This window comes from Balearica regulorum, chromosome 3 (assembly GCF_011004875.1).
Source record: "Balearica regulorum gibbericeps isolate bBalReg1 chromosome 3, bBalReg1.pri, whole genome shotgun sequence".
NCBI classification, from domain to species: domain Eukaryota; kingdom Metazoa; phylum Chordata; class Aves; order Gruiformes; family Gruidae; genus Balearica; species Balearica regulorum.
The window spans coordinates 110,462,584-110,478,429 of NC_046186.1; the positions used below are offsets into that span (position 1 = coordinate 110,462,584).

Genomic DNA, 15,846 nt, shown 5'->3' on the forward strand with positions numbered 1-15,846 from the left:
TGAAACTTGCCACTTCAGCTATTTGGTGTAAGCAAGCACACAGGGAGATTACTGTTTGTTTTTGAAGTACACAGCACACTTACTTGCAAGATTAAGTACCTGATTACCCAATAAATGTTAACATAAGATATTTTACTCTGCAAATCATTGTATTCTGGTACCTGACACTAATGACTTCTTATATTTCCCTTATTTTCCAGATGAAGCACAAGTCTAATAGTGGCAACATTCTATATACCCAGTGTTCTCCAGGATGCAACATGAAAAAATCATACTCAATATTAAAAGAAGCTTACCTGACCGCCCATCCCGTTGAAAATCCACATGGTACCATTCACCATCATTCACCTTCTTCTGCAGGGCTTTTATTTTTATAGTACCTGATCCCATGTCTAGCAGCAGGTAGAGGTGGCCATCAAGCATCTCAATGGCAAAAAAGTCAACCTTCACCATCTGTGGGTGTTTGGCATCTTTTTGGTGCCTTGGTTTTCCATGACTGAAAAGAATCAGGCCATTTGGCTCAGTTGTACGAAAATCAAACGATATTGAGCCTGTTTTCTTGGCATTCCACTTTGGCAAAGAGATGAAAGACTCTGGTGTTTCAAATGTGATTGGATCTAGGGTTGCAACATTCTCACATTTAAATGCTACAACCCCATGAATCTTCATTTTAGGATCTCCTTGCTTGGCAAGTCGAGATAACTCCAACCTGACATCGTTATTTTTATATACAACCTGCAAGTAAAGTAGAGATGTTACTAAGAGGAACTTGACCATTTTAACCAAACAGATATAATCCTGAGTAGGCATATTATTTAAAGGATAATAATGATGGCATATGAATATGATAGTTTACAGACACAGAAAATCAAATAACTATTTTCAATTGACTAATGATTTAATAATAGTTTTCATTAAACCAAACAAAGTTGCTCTAAAAATACCTCTAGAGTTAATTCAAACAATCTGAAATAATCTGCACATAATTTATACTATCATTCGCAAATTAGCTTGCATTGCCTTGATTGCTTAAAATCCCTCTTTGCACAGCCATTCTGCTACATTAGAGAAGTACTAGATTTCTTCTTCCTCTAACCCTTTGTCACTGTCTTAACTCTTCTGTTCATGTACAGAAAATGTACCAAGGTCAGATACTTTATAATTTAACATCTTTTCAGTTTGTCCTTGGGGCTGAGGAAGAGTAGCATCCACAGTATTCACAAAGCTATAAAATAGGGAACTAGTATCATACAGATCAAAACAGACAAAAACAGGAAAATCTTTGAGCCAGTTCAGTTGGACAAAAAATAAAACCACTTACGTATTTTCCCTGACTGAAGACTTTTCTGATAAAAATGAAAGACAATATTAGTTTTAAATCCAATTGACCTCGACAGCAAATATTCTTGCTTCAAATCACATATTTACTCTGCCCAGAGAAGCCTGTCATGATATAACTATTTCCCAGGGTTCTAGTCTTTATTAGTATATGCTGAAATTGCTGCTATTTCTGTGTTGTCCAGGATACAAAGACTGCTTAAATGAAGCTCCCCAATAGCAAAGGTGTGCATGAGTATTTTGTCAATATTTTTAATTATTCAATAAATTATATACTCAAGCTAAAATACCACCGAAGGGCTGAATATGAATGCATGGTGACAGAAGCTAAAACATTCTTCTCTGTTTCTAAGGTTAAGCCTACATTAGAAAGCAAGCTGGAGCAAAAGCAACAGCTCAGCAAATCAAAGCATTTTGTGCTGAGGCTTTTTCATCTACAGATTCTGTGCCATTCAGGAGCAGATCATGTCTGGCCCCTGATCCAGTGTTCCAACCACACAATGTAGTCTGAAGGTGTTCAAGGGACCAATCACTAGTTTAGACCTTACATCCCTATTAGAGGTTAGAAAGTGCTTAATGAATACTTAGAGTAGAGCTTTTGGATGAATTTCCTCTGAAGCCTAGTTTGAACAGAGCTGAAACCGACACATAGTAAGTGGAAGAGATGAGGGAGAGCACACTGCACAACTGTGCTACTGTTAGAACACAAAACACTAGCATACACACAAGCTAAGATGGCATACCCCACAACTGATAGTTGCTATTGAAAAATGGTTTTTAAAGATAACAGAACATTAAAGAGGTGATTGATAGATCGACATTTTTTTACTGTAAGAATTGCGTTCTTTTAAATTATTTCATTATCCACCCAGCAAATTTCATCATAAGCCACAGCAGAATTATTCTCCTACATTAAAAATGTGTCCTAAAAGCTAATAAATAAGCCTATTTCTCCATTTTATTTCAATGTTCAGTACAAATACTGCTGTTCCCACTGGACTTCTGTCTCCAAAGACGACAAATAAAGCTCACCATGGATTCCTGACAGCAGAAATGATACTCTGCCACAGAGAAGCAGATAGCATGCGTTGCCTTCTTTAAGTGAAGACATCAGAACTGACCAGAATTGGACTAAATTGTAAACTTGGAGAATAAGGATCCATATTTGCATTTATCAAGCGCTTCTGTAACACCTCAGAGACTGCAGATTACACAGATGAATTTAGAAGAGTACCGGAGAATAAGCACATACAAGTAACCTCCCATTGGGGTGACTTTCTGTCTTTAGCATGAAGAAAGCCAAAAGGCAGAAGAATGCAGCAAGAAGCCAGTAGCCTGGCAGGCAATATTATTTAGAAATATCTGGTCTCATGAAACATTGGCCACTTTCTATTGCAAGAGGCATTTTGGATAGCTTCCACCTCATTTGAACAAGTTACAGGGGGCAACCTTTCTAGAATACACTGAAAAGCATTAAACAAAGGCTAGAGGATATGATTAAAAAAAAAGGAACAAATGGGCTCTCATTAGAATTAAATCATGCTGTTGACAATGAAAGTAATTAAGGCAACAAAGAACATGAGGAGAAAATATTCTTTAATTGCCTACTGAACAAAGGTAGGTACCAGGACAATACAAATAAATGTACAAAGATAATTTCTTGTTTATGGACAAATTCAAATTGCCTGATATTAATGAGAGCTGGTCGACTGAATAATAAAATTAGTAGGTAATAGCTATGTTAGAAAAACTGAGCAGACAAAAGGAGAGCTAATATTTCCTTGATGCCTAAAACAGCTCTATAGGCTTTGGAATAATTTGCCAACTCAGAAACAGCAATTATTAATAAATATGGTTCAAGTACCTGATGGACAAAGTGCAATCAGGAATACTGGCAATAGTTTTCTCACTAACTTGTTACCAGCTCTTTATGTAGTTTAACATATAACATATGAGGGAAAAATTGCTAAAACGCTTTAGTAAGAGTGGTAAATATTGGGAATTTTATGCCACCAATGTTAAAACATTCTTGGAATCCCTAAATATTGCATATGACAATTTCTTACATCCATATTCCACAACTAAAACTTCATAGTTACTGAGATGTGAATGAGTGCATCTTACTACATTCATTGTGTGGAAACAGAATAAAATCTACATCTATGTTTTAGAGTGTTTATGTTCTAAGTTTTGAGATGTTTATATTCTTTTAATGTTACGAAGTTGAAAATTTGGAACTGAATTATCATGGAATCAAAACAGGAATATATGAACCATAACTGAAAACCATAATTGAAAAGAACTGTAAACTATTAACTGAACACAGCTGGCATTTAGAAGCCTCTTTCCTGGTGTTATGGTGAGATTCTTACCCCTCTCCCCATTTCCCTGTCCATGAAAGATGTACTCAGCCTTCAGTGAAGCACAGCAAAAGGCAGAAAAGCAGTATGTATACAAAAAGTAGTCGTCATTAGATTTTGGGAAAAGAACCGAACAGTAAGGAATAATTCTGAGACTAATATCTACTTTATAACTCATGGCGGTATATGCTTCAGATCTGATAGTCTGTAGGGTACAAATAATTTACTTATTATTTTCCAAAGATTCTGCCTTTTTTTTTTTCTGTCTGTATACATAAGGACAAACATGCTTTTAATAGGGTTTAGACTATCCACTGCTATTTTGATCTAAGACTCCCAACATATTGTTCTTTAATGTTAACTCAAGACATTTTCCCTCCAATAGAGACATGGATCCACAATTAGTCAAGCGAAGGCAATTTGCAATAGAGAAGTATTTAAGTCGCATTCACCTTTACTCCTACGCAACCTACCAGAGAGTATCCTTGCACCACTATGTGCTCTCCTTGCACTTCTGGTGGGCTGGCCCTGGTAATAGGTTGCTTGCTCTTGCACTTGCTCTCATACCTGAGCAACAACAATATAATTTTCCTGCACATGAAACTGCCAGCCCTCATGGAGTTGTATTGTGCTATTAAGAGCACCTTGAATTTGTCTTCTATTCACTGTATTCTTTTCTCTTAATATTAAGTAAGTTTCAAGACCTCAGTCTTTAAAATATATAATTACCTCATTCTTGGAAACTGCAAAAGGTCACCTAAACTCCCAAGAAAAAAGGAGCAGTTAGCAATTCTCTACATAAATCACAAACAAACTATCCAAAGCAAGGAATAAATTGGTTTTCCAGGAGAGAAAGGGTTGACCTACATATCATTTTACAATCAAGATATAAGCTCCCTTTTCTACCATCTAGGCCAACCACATGCTGGGTAACTTACAATATCACAGTGCTGAGTCTTGACAAATCAGTTCAGCTAAGAGCCAGCAAATATTAACTTAAGCTCAGCGCTCTCTTTAACACAGTTTGTGGTCATCTTGGAGCACAAGCAAAATTCATGGTTCCCAAAGATATATCACGCATATAATTTATTGCAAGCCAAGGCCCTAGTATGCAATGAACTCTAGAAACGTATTAAGAATTCACTAAAGATCTTGCAGGTCATCATGGCAGATGCCTTCAACAACAAAACATGTAGCAGAGCAGCCAATAAAAATACATTAATAAATCAGCAATGTATAAATGTATGAATGACACTGAGAAAAGGTGAAGAAGACAAGGAATTTACTGTTGATATGAGAGATGCATCCTAAATATACAACAGTTCAAATACCAAATTAAAAAGTCGATATAATAAAAAACATTAATATCAACAAAACCCTACCAGTTCTTTCTACTGACCCTATCCCATGAAATATAAAACCATGAAAGATATGAAAGAATCCAGAATTCAACACCATTTTCAAGTCAAAGTGCAACCCTTTCCACATTGAAGGTTTCTTTTTGTATTTTATACATCAAATACTATGATTGAAGAAAGGGCATTATTCTCAAATATTTCAGAATACTGACCAAATCTGCTAGCAATAGCCTTTCAATCACTGTGATTAAAAGCCTTTAAATTACTATGAAGCATTTCTTTCAAATTACTTAATATTATTTAACCAAAATATGATCCTTAAGGAGCTAATCACATTGCCTAATTTGCAGCATCTAGGTTTCCTTGAGAATCAAAGAGAAACCAGAAGTTCAAAGCACCTATGTTCTGATCTCGCTCTGAAAAGCTTGTCTATGTAATAGGGAGGTGAGGAAAAAATACTTTTCTCATTGCAATTTGAATGAATGGATGAATTTAGTCTCTAAATCTGTTATGAAAATATGAATCACATAAATCCATATGTTACCATAAAGCAGTATTTTCATGAAACCTGGATCGCCTAGTACAAACAACGGCAGTTAATTCTCTAAAATGGAGACTAGTATCATTCAAAATGGCTCAGGTAGGTGCTGCTAACCTACAATTTTATGCTGCACGGTGCAGTCAGCAGGAGATAACTGAGTGATGTCAGAAACTGTAGCAATGGGACTTAGAGTAAGTGAAGCCTGAGGCAATTTTATCAGCCTACTTTAACAGCCACTAGAATTTCCGTGCTCATTGAGAACTACCCAGTGCATACCGCATCACATTCCCCAGAAATCCAAATGCAAAACTGACCATTGGGAGTTATCACGGCTTTTTTTTTTTTTTAGTATTTACTGAATGTTTTTGAACTAATCCATGAATGTCAGCTTCTCACAGGAGACTTGCCATTTTGCTAATATACCTCAATTCATTTCCAAGCTGCACAATGAATATATAAAGGAACACAATAAAGTACAGATAATTTACGCAAAACTTAAGGACACCAAGTTCAAATGTGTGTAATGAGGTGTATATCTGAACACAATGTGAAAGCACACAAGTTGAATGATACCAGCTATTCAAGCTGCTAGGATTACTCAACTTTATAAACCAGCTTTGTTTTCTGAACACTGAGAAGAGATTAGCAGGTGTAATGAAAGTGCCAAGGAAACTATTTATCCTCAAATTAAATGGTTTTAAATTTTTCTGGAGTGGATAAGTGTGTGTATGTGTGTGGTGGCAGTCTGGGACATTTAGAACAGGGTTCGTTTTGAGGACCAAAACAAAAACTGAGTGTCTACAAAGTCCTCCCGAGTGGGAGGTAAGCCTCAGGAAAACAGGACAGATTTCTGTCTTATAGATAAACACCTGGAGAATTCACATGCATTTTGCTGCATTATTTTAGATCAGTTAATATGGTCTGTGAAACTGGTCTGGAAGTTTCAGCTCAAAAAAAAAAGCTCGACTTAATAGAGCTAGAAAAAAAAAAAGAGCATGTCTAATCAACTACAATGCCACAAATTCCATGGAATATATATCTGGGAGTTTCACATTCTCCTGCCTCTTCTTTCTGAGCATCCTAAACCGTGGAGTAGAAACAGCACACTCAACTCTCCATGCACTCTACTAAAACTGGACTTCCATGGTGATGGAAGAGGAAAGAAACCCACATGAAAGCTATTGATTGTCCAAGTCCAAAGGAGCACTGAACACTGCTTAAGTTATCAAACAGAAGAAATAAAAATATTTAATGATTGGAAACATGTAAAATGGCTTTATTAGGTCCACCCCTCTCAGGGAAGTGGCTTCTGAAAAATATGAAATGGACTTTTTCAAAGCTAACGTATTGTTCATCGAGCATGATTATATACTTTGTTCTACTGTTTATAGCTATATAACAAGTATATTTTAAAATCAAACAAACTCTCCACAGACTACTTTGTACTACAATGTAGAAAGAAAAGAATCATTAGAATATTTCTTGCTATGAGAAGCCAGGACCAGGAATCCAGGAACTTGGGTTTAACCTGCACCTGAATGCCTCACAGAGAACTTAACTTCTCCTTGCTTCTCTGTAAAACGGATACATCATTTCCTCACAGGGTGGAAACCTGATGAAGAATGAAGTTTGCATTACCAGCATCAGGTCTAGAGGAGCTTTGTCCAAAAAAATACATATTGACACACACATTTCCTATAGGGTATCATCCCCCCTCCCATTTTATTTATTTATTTATTTTTTAAGGAAGATAGGAGCCACTATGACATTCTGACTTTCTAGTATGCAACTATAGAGTATAGAGCACCTTGACCATTGAAATAGAAAAATAAAATATAATCAATCTGGTCAAAAGCTACACTCAATAAAAGCTGGGCTTGAACAATACATGTCTCAAGGTAAACATAAAAGTGTAATATACTAAGCCACACTGAATGGCTAGAGACAATAAATTGGTGATGTTTATTGTTTCTGTAACTAAGCCACATGCACATTTTCTGCACTCATCCTTCTTAATATTACAGGATATATTGCACGTCAGACATTTTTAAAACTTATGTTCACAGAAAACTGACATCCTTAATGCACACAAATATATGTTCTATCTAAATTGCTTATCATAGCCCTGCAGATTCTAGGAAGAAAAATAAATATATACATTAAAAAGGGTAAAGAATTAGTGTATTTATATGGAAATACGCTATGAAATCAACAGCACATCTGAAAGTCCACTGGAGGTTCTCTGAAAACTATCACTGCCCTACCCCCAAACAATGATGTTAAAAGAACGCAAAAAATTGGAACAACAAATAGCTCACAATTTGGTACAGGGAAGATATCTTTGTTACTCTACTCTAAGGCAATAAAAAAGTTCGTAATGGTTACATACAGTTGCAGAAACTAATCCAGTACTAACAGAAAGAGTAAAAGTAATAGGTTTGAAAAACTTTTTACTTCCTTTTCTTTAATATTCACTGTGCAGTACTGGGAAAGTCCCCTCAGTTTCATGCATCAGTCACGTATTTGCAGAATTAATACAGTTGTGATAGTTGACCTCCTAGGCAAACTGGTCTCTTCTGCTGGAGTTTTGAATGCTGATCTCAGAACTGTTTCTTTTCTCTCCCACTTTGACTGCCTGAATAAAGACATCTAAAGAGGATGCCAGAGCGCGCCTTTTTATGTTTTAGGTTACTGGCATATTGATGAACGTGTTATATTAGCAGAAGTTAGAAAAAAATTAAGTTTTTTTTCTAACAACCTTGATAATGGGATTGTTACGTTTTTCACCCTGCCTTGGACACAAGTCTTTTGAAGATCTTTTTTCTCCCTTCAATAGACTATTTTGTTTTAGTTTGTATGTCCTGCTGTCAGCTGCCAGACTGCTAAATGTTTCTGACTGTGGTTGCTGTGCTTTCTGTTTTTAAGAAACGGGTTCAAGTTTTGGGGTTTTTTTTTTTTCTTCTTTTTCTTTTAACTTCCCATGGCAAAGACTCATAGAAATTTCTTGGCAGCATCTAAACTGCAGAATTTAGGAACAAGTTGGTTCCACAGAAGTTCAACCATCTCCCAAGTAGGAATAAAGCCTTTACCAAGACACGTCATGAAACAAAACCAAGAGAAACAAGAATCACCAAAAGGAAAACAAAATGTATTATTTGGGGCAAAAGCAGCTTTGTATTAATACATTATATGAAGTCTAAGGAAGAAAACAAATGATATTTCCCAATAACTGTTTGAGAAAAGAAAGGGCTACAGGAGACTCGATTGTTGTGCTGGATTTCAGCTTTTTCCTCCTCTTTCTCTCACAGTGCAGCAAGAGTTACCAAAGACTAATTCTGCAGAAAAGTCAGAAACATGCTATTTTTCCTTTTTCCACATTAACCATTCCGGCTCAAGATCAAGCACAAGAACTCTCTAAGGATTGCAAGAAAGAGGCACTGTAAAGCAGAACCCAGTAATTACGGTTGTAGGGTTCAAGCCTTATTTGTTTAGCATAACATTCATTATATGCTAGATTTTTCCAATCTTTACCACTTAAAGCTTTAAACTCAAGGTCAGAAAAGACAGAAACAAATTATAGGAAAAGGCAAAAATAATGTAAATGTAAAAATGAATGTTCTAACGAACATCTCAAGTGCATCTGAAAGCAATGTGGCAGATGTACTTAAAAATTGATCTACTTTTAATTAGGGTAGGAGTTGTATGTGAAAAAATAAATGGAAGTGGTCACAAAAAGAGCAAAAGAATAAACCTCAAATTAAAAAGAAAAGCTAAAATATACCCAACACAGAATCCAAGTTTGGGAAGTCAATGATCTGGACAAACTAACAAAAATTTGCTAAAAAAAAATCAATTCGCAATATATGTAACCCTGAATGTCTGCAAATATTTGAACAAATCTTTTTTCCTCATTAAACACATTTGAAAACATATATAAAAACACCTGTAGGCTCCAATTAAATGCAGAACATCAATTCTGCATATCCTTTACTGAAACGAGGGAGGTTTATTCCACCTCTCACTAGCTTTCCTTCCTTCAGCCTCTTCCATCAGTACATGACTAGCTGCCAACCTACGGCTCTTAACCTTATTACTTCTCCAGAATAATAAACACCCAACTGGCTTTTTCTTCTCCCCCTCTCTGACTTGCGTAGGTCTGAATAGCTAGCTCTTGGCTGTGGGTGTTTCTGGCTGCTTTCTGTTTTGGACTCATCTGCTCCATTTCCTGATTCCTGGTTTGAAAGAACCTTCTGTTCCACTGAGGGGAAAATAACCCTCTAATCCTGGGCTGAAATGCCACGGCTATTCTATGAACTTATGGCCAATCTCCACATAGATAGCATCCTTCCCTTTCAGCTCTGCTAGGTGCCAATCTGTTCAGTGAAGTTGGCTACTTGTTGACAAGCTACAGAAACTTTACTTCTCCCATTCTGGGAGCTAGCACAGTACCTAGCTAGGTTAGCAGCTCTCTGATTTCCATTTGTGATATTAATATAGCAACAGTTTACGCAGGTGTTGGCTAAATTCTGCCCTATCTTGCAGAGAGGTACACCTCGAGGCTGCTGGGCAGTGTGTTCCTTTGCACTCCATTCTGTGCTCACACTCCTTTTCTAAACAATCTATATTTCCTGAAATAACAGACAAAAACCAGTACTTGAGCAAACAAGTAAGAGGAAAAGCAAGGCTCTTCCACCTCAAGCACTGAACTCTGTAGTACACAATGTGTACGGCTAAAAGCAATTTATAAATTTGCAAGAAAAGGAGTAATTTAATTTATGGGATAGTTCTAAGGCATCTCTTTTATATTTAAGGTGTCTTTAACAAGAGCCTACCTATAGGCCATCTTCATGTTAATGAATTTTATTGAGGTTAAAGCTGTCCTCCAAAATAAACTTGCTGAACTAATCCAAATTAATTATCATCATTATAATGACAAGGAACAGGGATGCATTACTTGGTTTTCGAGATGTGGCATCTCATTGTAGTGAGAGAACAAAGCAGAGCATGCAGACTTAAGTATGGTGTTTAAAGGGTCTGATTCTGCCGCCTGACCTCCAAGCCTGAGAATTTGGTGTCAGCTTAGTGCTAAAGGAATGCCAGATTATAAAATCCCCTTTTGCCTCTGTACTGAGTAAGAGGTCCTCAGCCTCAAGCAAAATCAATTCTTTTGACAGATAATCAGTAAAAACATATAACACTACAACAAACTTTGTCTAATAACATTCAGGAAGAGCAGCTTGCCATATAAACTATGGAGTACCTTTACAGAAGATATTACTGGTCATTGTAATCTAATACATATGCAAATTTTTAAAAGTGTACTGTTCTGCAAATATTATAGGTTTCCTAAAATATTTTTGCTTACATAAGTGCGTCTGTCACAATAAACACACCTCTCAGTGCTTATTTGGAAAAGAGTTACGAAAAGGACTAACTCTTAGTAAAGGGTAGACAGTGCAATTAAGCATTTCTCACTTCCCCATTTCATTACGTCCATCAATTGAATGTCTCAGCAATGTTCTGACATTTGTTCTTACCTTTAAATGTTTATGGGGTTTTTTTATTTATTTCAAATAAACACTTCGACTTGAAGCTACCTTTTATTTCAAGCATATTTTGAAATGTTTTGAAATATCACTACAGAAAAGTGGGGGAGAAATAGGCTTTTCCACAAGCAAAAGTGTCAGGCAAAAATTATTTTCACTAAAATATTTTGTCGGGACTGCATATAGGACATGCACCAAATCATGCCTAAATAGAAAAATCATAAAGAGTATACATGAAACGTAAAGAAAGAATTTAGCAAGCCACTTCTATACTATTAACTATTGCTTGTGTTCATCTTGGTACCACTCCCTTCACAAAACCAATACAAGACTATGCAGATAGTTGTAACATGCATTTTCTTTGGAAAAGTTTGCCAAAATTATTTTCAAGATTCCGCTCTCTGTAGTGGGGCCTTAGTCCCACAGAAGCCACTATTTTCTGGTTAAAGGCTGTGAGAAAGCCTACTATATAAAGACTGATTCAGAATTAAGTATCAAGCTGTTCATGATGATGTCTAACAAACTTTAATTACAGAATCACAGAACAGTAGGGGTTGGCAGGGACCTCTGGAGATCATCTAGTCCAACCCCCCTGCTAAAGCAGGATCACCTACAGCAGGTTGCACAGGATGGCGTCCAGGCAGGTTTTGAATATCTCAAGAGAAGGAGACTCCACAGCCTCTCTGGGCAGCCTGTTCCAGGGCTCAGTCACCCTCACAGTGAATTCATTAATAGAAAACAGATAAGAAGGTAACACTCAAGGTAGTATGGGCCTCATGATTACTGTAGCTCACAAAGAAAAGCACTTGCCTTTCTGCAGAAAATGAATTCAGAATAGTCTCATTCTGACTAAAAAGCATATTTGAAGACAATATTTAGTAAGCAGAAAAGAATACTGTGAAAAAAAAAGAATCTATATAAGGTATTAGTCTTTATATATAAATAATACCAGGGCATGAGACTGTGTGTACCCATGTGATGTCACCAGACAACAAAAGGTCACATCCTACCTGCTTGGACTAGTGTCAGACCCAGAGCATAATCCAGTCTTTTCTTTGGAAACATGTGGCTTTCAAACAGGTGGTTCATGAACATGAAAGAGGAGGCACACTGCTTTGAGGAACTGTAACATTAGTAATTTGTTCTTGTAAAACCTGACCTGCTCCTGCTATTTCCATTTATATTTCCTTCCTTTCTATAAAGGGCTCGTTCTGTGTTACCAGGTGGACATTCACCATTGATAAATGAGGGAAATCGCTGCTTTACAAAATATGAAGAGACATACTCCCTCCCCTGGCATCTTCTGAGAGCTTCAGCTTAAAAAGAAAAGGATAACTTTCAAAACATAAGCTCTGGATTTTTGTGCCACTTTGTTTTTAGAACCTTTCAGGGCTGTTACCTGTACATACAAGTAACAGATTTAGTTCTCAAGCAACAAAATGGGGATAGTGTTCAAAGAGTACATGTGGAGGTTCAGTATGCACAAACAGCCGTATAATACTTTGACCCAACATTCAAGTATTGTTTTGAAAATACTGCATTCTAACTAGAACCCAGTCAGATTTACATAAGAAAAGCTAATGACTGAAAGGATGCACACACTTTGGTTTAATTCTCAGAAAAAAATTTCAAGGAAGTGCTAGATCAATCAGATTAAAATTGCTTCCATATTGAACTATAAGAAAATTGGTTGAAAAGCTATTCCCTTTCTTTATAGTGAAATGTTTGATTTCTGATTCAAACTTTAAGCTTTCTTTCAAACAGCAAAAGGATATTTCAAAACAAATCAGTACATGTTAATATGACAAGGGTTCTATATTGAAAATGTAGATACTGGAACAGGTTGCCCAGAGGAGTTGTGGATGCCCCATCCCTGGAAGTGTTCAAGGCCAGGTTGGATGGGGCTTTGGGCAACGTGGTCTAGTGGAGGGTGTCCCTGCCCATGGCAGGGGGCTTGGAACTAGATGGTGTTTAAGGTCCCTTCCAACCCAAACTAGTAAAAAAATTCAATTAAAAAATTAAAATGTCTTCTTTTCCTTCTGAAGTTCATTTTGACACAAACAATGTGGTTGACCTTAGAAAAAGCAAAAGGTATAACCAGTTACCCACTGAAAGATATTTTTCACATTCCTCCATCTTTGACCCCTCACAGCACGGTCCCTTAGCTGAGTAGGGCAATATGCTTTCAGAAGACAAGCTTGGGAACTAAAATTCTTAGCCATCCTGCATATTAATAATCATTGACTCAACAGATACAGCAAAAATCATACCATGAAACTGCTGTAAGTCAAGCAATTTCTAAATCTGTCTCACAGGAATGACGAGCTTGACTTTTATGCTTCCTAACAACGTCCTCTAAGCTTAGAAGAAAAGAGAGGATGGCATACTGATTAATGTGATTTATTTAAACTTGGAGTATTTGTTCTTAACCTATACTTAGCTTAAGTCTGCCATTTACTTCATAACTGAATAAGAGATTGCAACACATTATATTTTGCAACTGCATAACTATCATAATGAATTACATCATAGGTTACTACCACTAAATTGGGACCAATTTACAAAACATCTTAATGTACCAAGTCTTTTTTTTTTTTTTTTTGGTCAGGGAAAAGAGACCAAAACTGTGCTCCTGCTCATCTCTGCTACAGTTTTTGAGTTGAAATAACACTGTTCAGAAGTTTTCTTACCATTTGCAGTATATCAGCATTCAATTCTTAAAGTTAATAAGAATGGAATCTCCAAACACAGATACAACAGAAGTATTTCTACAAACCTTTAAAGTGTCAGATATGCTAATCATTTTGTTTGCGTGTTCACAGATAAGCCCAAATACTTAGGCTTTTACCCACATAAGTTACCTCACTGAATTTTCAATTTCCTTTATATTTCTTTGCACTCTTCATAGGTATGACTTTATTATTTGCAACTTTGAAGATATCTGAGCTGTACCAAATGACGAATAGCAAATTTTTCCAGGCTACAATTCTTACAACCAACAAAGAGAGGTCACAGTTGATATCAACATCAGCATAGTAATTTTTTTAGACTGGATACATATCTAGAGCTGCAAATACCTGAAAAACTACAAACTTCTGAATGAAAGAATATGTCCATTTCAGCATACTAGAACACTAAGTTATTTATATAATTTAATTAGCAACTAGCTTCTTTAACATCCATTTTGATAGCTTCCTAATGTGTTAAAAGCACACTAAATATTTTTTATGAAAACCTGTGGAAAGTATCAATTTAACCTAAACATGTTGAAACAATTCTGGTAAAAGGCAAAGAATAGCTGTATTTTTAGTCTGACAATTAGATGACACCAGGATTGGCTTAATGTAGACATACAGATTTTTATACTTCTACAAATTTTCTTTGTTAAGATGTTTTAAAGCATGTATTTAATCATTACCATCTGAAAAGTAAAGAAGTCATTCTTGTCTCATCATTCCTTTTAAGTTTTCCAGTCAAAACTTCAAAAATATGCACCATCTAGATGGCAAAGTAGCATCTCAGTCCTCAGCAGCTCTTAAGCAGATCAGATTGCCTGAAATCAGTCTTGGAAAGAGAACACTTGTTTGTTGGTTGGGGTTTTTTGTTTGTTTGTTTTGTGGTTTGTTTTTTTTCTTCTTATACAACTGTATTAATTTTATAGCACATTGTATTTTAAGTAACTGGATGTTATCATTTTTGTCTTAAAACCTGTCTTAATTAAAAGAGAATTCCCTAAACGAATATTCTGTTTCAATGTTGTGTCCTTAAAATCTAATATTAGAACATATTACTTTCTGAAAGAAATATAAGCACTGTTTAATTTTATTTGTGGTTTTTCTGGGGGCAGGGGGACAAATACACCTCAAATCCTTAATTTTCAGTTCTCTTTGCTTTTTTTAACTAAGAATTATATGTAAGGGGATATGCACATTCAGCTTTAAAATACAATCCTGCAAACCATCAGCAGTATTACATTCCTCCCAAAACATTAAGGAGAATAAAAGCCATTTACTTTCACTATTAGAATCCTGAGAAAAGAAAAAAAAATTACAGCCACTAGAACAAATCATCTGTAGTAACAATCACAATTATAGGTAATCTGTTTTCTACTGAACAAATGAAAATAGCAGATTTCATCTGCTTTTAACAGATTCAGCTGCTTTGAATCAGATTAGATCTCAAAAGAGGTAGGAGAGCACAACACCACTAATTGTAAATTGTTAAGTGCACACCAACATACAAGTAATTTTACTCCCATGAGCCACCTCCCATCTTGGAAGGTTTTTGTTTTTATAATTGTAATCAATATATTCAGAATAAAGGATTCACTTGAATACATTCCTTAATTCTTCAGGGACAAAGTATAGACTGGTTTACAGGTTTTCAAAGAATGCCAAATAAAACTAATAAAAATTTTATCGTAATGGCTGTATCAAAAATTTTTCTACTGCTGATACGGAAATGGGTTATAAAGTCTGGGCAAATCTGCTTCATACGCCATACATGGACCTGAGCATCCTTCAAACACACAACTCTGGTATTAACTTACATGCAAAGTTTACAACTAGCAAAATTCAGTGCTATTTTACAGTAATGAAAAGTTTTCTGATCAACTCAGTGAAGTTTATGTGTGTCCTTAAAAGCAAACAGAGTCTCAACTGAAAAAGCACTGAACAGATCAGCTAATTCCTGATGTTACAGGA

The 15,846-nt window shown here is 35.9% G+C and overlaps 1 protein-coding gene across 1 annotated transcript in view; it reads right to left on the minus strand.

Annotated features, from left to right (window-relative positions):
* The window catches only part of NRXN1 (neurexin 1), a 733,713-nt gene that overhangs the window by 430,095 nt on the left and 287,772 nt on the right, over positions 1–15,846 (minus strand). Inside the window, 1 exon segment of the mRNA XM_075749468.1 lies at positions 297–735. Within this exon segment, the coding sequence (XP_075605583.1) occupies positions 297–735 (439 nt within the window).